The sequence below is a fragment of the Pteropus vampyrus genome, unplaced genomic scaffold (assembly GCF_000151845.1).
Source record: "Pteropus vampyrus isolate Shadow unplaced genomic scaffold, Pvam_2.0 Scaffold156, whole genome shotgun sequence".
NCBI lineage: Eukaryota > Metazoa > Chordata > Mammalia > Chiroptera > Pteropodidae > Pteropus > Pteropus vampyrus.
In genome coordinates, this window is record NW_011888937.1 from 823,097 (window position 1) to 829,096 (window position 6,000).

Consider the following 6,000-nt stretch of genomic DNA (forward strand, 5'->3'; position numbering starts at 1 on the left):
GGATGCCATGCCGGCCACAGGTACAGAAGGCAGAATACTGCCTTAGGGGCCTAAGGCTAAACAGGAGAAATGATTCCTCTAGGTTGATTTCTCTCATTTCTATTTCCAAACATGCAGAATGACTGTTGAGTTCCTTTTTAACAAGTGAGGTTAGCTTTGAGAGGTAGATACAACATACTGAGGAGCTGGAAACTGCTTTTAACGAATGGTGGGTTCGGTAGATGCTAAATCTATGAATTCTGAGCAGTTCACTGTTGTTCCAGTTTACAGAAAAGGAGAGTTGCTTCTGGAAGCCGAAGACTTAGCTAGGATGAACAGAGGAGGTACATTTGTACCTGAAAAAATATACAGCAGAATATCAATTGGTCAGCCGTAGCCTTCAGAGAAGGCTTAGACAGCTGCAGGGCCTTCTCTGTTCCTCTGCCCTGTGTGCTGTCTCTATCTAAGGCTGGGATGGAGATCCTGAAAGCGGGATTCCAGATTTGCAAGTGGCAAAGTATCAGCCATGAGGAGAGGTGGTACTGTCAGAATGCAAAATGGTTGAGACATTCAGCACCCAAAGCCAAAGTCAGCAGGATACATTTTGGAAGGAATAAATGTGAAAGCCCTTAATTTGGGCCTAAAAATGTACTTGCCCAAACAGAGGGTGAGCAGAAACTGACTTAGCAGCTGTTCATGTGAAAATGGCCTGGTAGTGTTACTTGCCAGAAAAGCAAATGAAGACCATAAATGGGACATAGCTTCAGTTAAGGGGTGAGCACAGTCTTCACCAGTGGGATTGAGGCTGTCCTGTTCTCAGGCAGAGCCCAGCCATAGGTGCCAGTCAGGAAGTGACAGACCCCAGAAACCATGTCCCAAGAAAGACTGTGGAATGTCCTGCGGCCTCTTATCTTGTAGCACACCTTAGATATTTGTCATGTGATAGAGGAAATGGACTTGTTTTGCAATGTTCGTCATCATATATAGGACCATTGGGTAGAAGTTGAGAAAAACACCTCTTGGCTTGATGCAGGAGGAACGGCCAAGCTGCCTCTCGGTGGTGTTAAAAGTATTCACATCATAGACCATGTTTTAGAACCCCGACTTGGATGGAAAATCAGACTTTAGACATCTGTGATAGAGGAAATTGTATGATGTTTAAAATTGCAGTCCCCAATGCAGTCTTTATTACTTGGCATGGCATGGATACTATTTGGGAAGCAGTGAATTGTGCCAAGACTTGTTTTTTCTCTTTTTTCAGAACATCCCCACAATTGGTGTCATTGCCGTTGTCTTAGCCACACATCTGTGTGATGAAGTCAGTTTGGCAGGCTTTGGCTATGACCTCAATCAGCCTAAAACGCCTTTGCATTACTTTGACAATCTCTGCATGGCTGCCATGAAGTTACAGACCATGCATAATGTGACAACGGAGACCAGGTTGCTCCTGAAGCTGGTCAAAGAGGGCGTGGTAAAGGACCTCAGCGGAGGCATCCACTGTGAGTTTTGAACACAGAAGACCTCACTTGAAAATGCAACTCTGACTCTGAAGGCTGTTTTTCATGGCCTTCTTGTTACATTTTATCTTGCAACTACTTGGAAGTGCAGCTGGTGTTTTTAACTTTTAATTTAAAAACAAAACAAAACAAAAAACCAGTTCGCTTTTTCCACTCTTCCCCCCACCCCTATTTATTTGACATTTGTGTTTTTGCACAAAATTTTGTAAATTAATTGGAAAGACTTTTCAAGGCGAATTGTATGTAACGATGTTTCATTGTATTTTAAGAAAGTTAATTTGTAAAAACTCTGCCCATGTCTCAGGCATATAGACTACCAGGTGATTAAGTGAAAGGAGAAGGGAGGTCAGCCTTTGAAGAGATCACTGAATGCCTGATTCTGGTTGTTTCTCTGGTTCTCTCTGTGCTGGGACGGATGTTGGAGGCACTTCCAGGATGACGTGCTCAGCAGCTGAACCGCTGGGCTGGTTTGGCTGTGCTGCAGCATGAGGCCTGGGCTGGTTGGGGAGTTCAAGTCCCTCTCCGTTGGTCTGCCTCCTGCCACGAGATGTGCAGGAATCAACCAGAGGAACTGCCCTGGAGGTCCCCCGTCCACGAGAGATGCAGAAGACATTTCCTATGTTCTCTCAGCACTGCAAATCTGCCCTGGGCTGCAGAAGCCGCTGTCTCCCCTGTGATTACGACAACTCTTGAATTTCTTGGGAGTTTTGTACTGCCCTTCCAAAGCACTTAAATGTTAATCTAAGGCATTCCACTGTCTGTCTGAAATGGCTTATAAAAATTAAGATGGAACCTCTTATTATGTGGAATGGTGGAAGAATAAATCCTTTCCAAGAATAACCACATATTCTGAAACACTGAAATGAAATCCTTCCAGTGTTATAAATTACCTATTTAAAAAAATTTTTTTTTGGATGCCTACCAGACAGTGTGTACCAGGCAGCGTGCTGGTCGGAAAAATAAATTTAAAAAAATAAAAATGTTTGAGGAGCTCTCACAGTATAGTTAATTTGAGTGCCTTTTTTAAAAAAAGAATATAAGTCTATCTGAAATGTCCTTCTTGGAGGCTGCTAGATGGAGCCCTCACTGTGGATGCCGGCAGCGAGGGACAGAGCGTGAAGGCTGCCTTATATTGCAAGGGGCCTCATCCCAGATGGCTGTGAACTCTTTTGGAGAGATGTTGGGTGTTGGTGGTTTCCTCCCAGAGAACAGCTTGTTCTAGCTTTTGTCACTTCATTGCCCTCGGCTCTGCTGGCTTTGCTGTCAGAGATCTGCATCCCTGCTCTGTGTCCCCTGCTGCTCCCGCTCAATTCTAGTTTCTTTTAACTGCAGCCCCAGGGCAGCTCTGACTCGCCACACCTGCTGCCTCCTCAGCCTAAGCAAGCAGGTCAGGAGCCAGGTGATAGCATTCAGCAGAGTCCCTTGGATCCCCAGATCTCTGGATCGGCTCAGAGCAGTCTGCATAGCAAAATATTTCTCTGGTTTTGTGTCTTAAAATTTACCATAGGTTTTGCTTTCTACTTTATAAGATACTATTTAAGAGAAAATGCTTTAAAATTCTCCCCAGTTAAATGACTCAGTTTTAAAGATCGAGGCCTGGGAAGATGGTCCACAGCCATCCTGTGACTCAGGCAGGGTCAGGGCTCCACCACACATCTCCAGCCCCTCATCCTTCAGGGGCTACTGAAAGGCTGATTTCTTTTTTCAAGCCAGGGTTTGTAACTTCCTGAAACAACTTTCCCACTGTTGTGAGCGCCTCCTCGTGGCTTCCTGTGGATTCATGTCCTTGCAAGGTTGCTGAGACATGCGCAACTCGGTGCCCAGCACTTAGTCAACTTGCAACAAATGTCAGGCCTGGTCCATCCCCACCCCTCCTCATCTCTGTCCTTTTCTGCATCCTTATATCGCTTTACCCACAACTCTTAATGTTTAATTACTAGCAGGCAATAAGTGCCCTAAATGAATCAAAAGGTATATTTTTTTCAAAGGCCTTTTCTGGAGTCGCTCCCTCAGCCAATCGGCGTTGATCAGAGGCCACCTTCAGGAACCTTGCACTTGGGCAGTGATTTGTTGGAAGCTGCTGCTTTGCTTCAGAGTTGCTCCTTCCTCATCCCGCCCCACCCGCTGTCGCTTTTCTGGAAACAGACCTCTAGGTGCTTCAGGATGTCACAAGGTTGATCTCCAGTGACTGAGGTTTCAACTTTCTATAGCTTTGCAGGCACCCATGCACATGGTTATAATCATTGGTTTTGAGGCAACTTAGGACAACTTATACATGTTATGTATTTTAACATAACTTCTTACTGGAACTTTGAGCCACAGAAAATAATCAGTAAACTTTAGGGGTTTAGTTTTTGGTTTTTTTCTCCTACAGAGAGCATATTCTCTCCAGAAACCTAGGCTGGCCTTAGAAAAACTGCTTTGGAACTGGGATGGGTACCTCCTCATGACATCTCATGTTTTTAGGCAAAGCTAAATTGGGATCTAGACAAGGTGTTACCTTGCCTGCTTTATCGCTCCTTTTGTGTCCCTTTTTTTCCCCCCATTTCCAAGAGTGTTTTAATAAGCCACTGACCATGTCTATTTCCACAGATTTGGTGGGTGGGGCTGGGGTAGTCTCATCATTTGTTGGACCCATCAGTTAAAATAAGTTGTCAAACCAACTCTTTTGCTTATGTTGAACCTCTGAACCATCAGCAGTTCGTCCGGTTTGTGCTGCTGGGGCTTAGTTGTAAAAGTAAAAGCAAAAGCTGTGGTCACACCCTAGTCTCCCCAGGTTATTAAAGATTTCTAAAACCAAAGACCACTTTGTTTTAGCTACATTCTAACCCCAGCGGTTGGGACTTGATATCAAAGGGATTGTTGAATTTGCCTTATTACTGTCTCAAGAGAAACTTTCAGCCCAGTATCGTAGGAAGATTAAGAAATGCTGACTGAGTCTCCTCCTTGACAGGTTTACAGCATCCATCTGTGTGGGTTATTTTTTCATCTGTTCTTTGAGACATTTCAGTTAAGTTTATTGAAAAAGAAGAAAAGGAACAATGCCTGTGATTTAGCAGAATTCCCCTTAGAATGAAGTGAGCTTTTAATATGCTTGAGTAGCAGGCAGGAACCATGTGACACCAGGGACTTCTTTGATTCACACACATGGTAACAAAATTTCCCTCAAACAAAAGACCTTGTGTTTGTTGCCTGTGTGACCAAGGTCCTTGTTCCCAGGCTCTGACCCCGATGAAGGCGCCCCAGACGACCACACACTCAGCTCTCAGAGCAAGACAGACAATAAGGGAGGTGGACACAGGACACAGAGCACACTAAAAACAGGTCTCCCTACTCCCCCTGGAGATCGAGACACTCTGGCCCAATCATATGAGTCTTTATTCTCTCCTTTCCCACTTCCCAAGATCTTTTTGGACAGCATTGGTTTGTGTTCTCAAAACATGATATTTATCTGTATTTACCTACAACCAACACTCAATATAAATCAAGTAAATTGGGAAGGAGAACTATTCATTAAACATGCACACTCAAATTTTATGGACTAGAAATTAATGTTTCCCAAAAAGACATTGCAGTCTTAGTAGTGTGACTTTCATTATCAGAATGATTAGATTTGACTAATTTCCAACATTAAATTTCAACCATTTAGCAAGAAGAAAAGCATCCATATTAGCAAGCTATGCTGCAACAAGAATAAATAACATGCTATGAAATTTAGTTCTAACTTTTTCAAAAGCAAATTTTTCCAATGAACTGCTTCAATAAAGTGTGTAGGAAGGAAGGCAGGTTTATAAATTTCCTTCTGTCTGGAAGAGAGCTGTCAAGTGTTGCACTGGTGTCAGGCTACCTTCCAAGATTTGGCAGATGTAGCCATTATAGCCTTTGTGCAGCTCGAAATGTTAATAAAATGAATTTTCGGAAAATGTAAACATTAAAGAAACCGTTCAGTAGATACCTCATAGCAGCAATACTAATAACTGCATACTAAAAATATGTAACTTCTAAAAGAGCAATGTATTTCCACTGTATCCTCTGTTACCTGGCTTATGTTTTTTGACTTATTGAAGGAAATCAGTTCCAGGAAAAACTGATATTAAAAACGATGAGCTTATTTGAAATGTTGGTGATATCCTCAATTTGAAAGACTACTCTGAATTACCAGACAGTAATATGAATAGGATAGATGACTAAGGAAAGAGTGTGTGCAGTGAGGGCCAACTGAAGTAGATTAAGAACAATTGTCAAATACAGAAGTAGTCACCCATAACATATCAAGATAGCACTCATTTGGGGTGGAAAGAAATTGACAATCAGCCCTAGAGCACTGAGAATTCAAGAGTATATCTGTACCTAACTGGCAGAATTTTATACTTTATTCCGTCTATAGTACCTACAACAAGGCCTTGACTATTGTGGGCATCACATAAATATGTTTTTATTTATTTGATACTGTAATTAAATTTAAAGATGGGCAGCTGCTGGTCTAAGATTGGATATAAAATGA

The 6,000-nt window shown here is 42.6% G+C and overlaps 1 protein-coding gene across 4 annotated transcripts in view; it reads left to right on the forward strand.

Moving 5' to 3' along the window:
- Window positions 1-5,607, forward strand: part of ST3GAL5 (ST3 beta-galactoside alpha-2,3-sialyltransferase 5) — a 32,692-nt gene extending 27,085 nt beyond the window's left edge. For 3 of the 4 annotated variants that reach the window (XM_023536392.1, XM_023536394.1, XM_023536395.1), the window contains one exon: window positions 1,241-5,607. In XM_023536392.1, coding sequence (XP_023392160.1) covers window positions 1,241-1,489 — 249 coding nt within the window. In that variant the 3' untranslated portion in view covers window positions 1,490-5,607. The remainder of the gene's footprint in view (window positions 1-1,240) is intronic. The other variant, XM_023536393.1, reaches the window with a different exon arrangement.
- The last annotated feature ends 393 nt before the right edge of the window (window positions 5,608-6,000 follow it).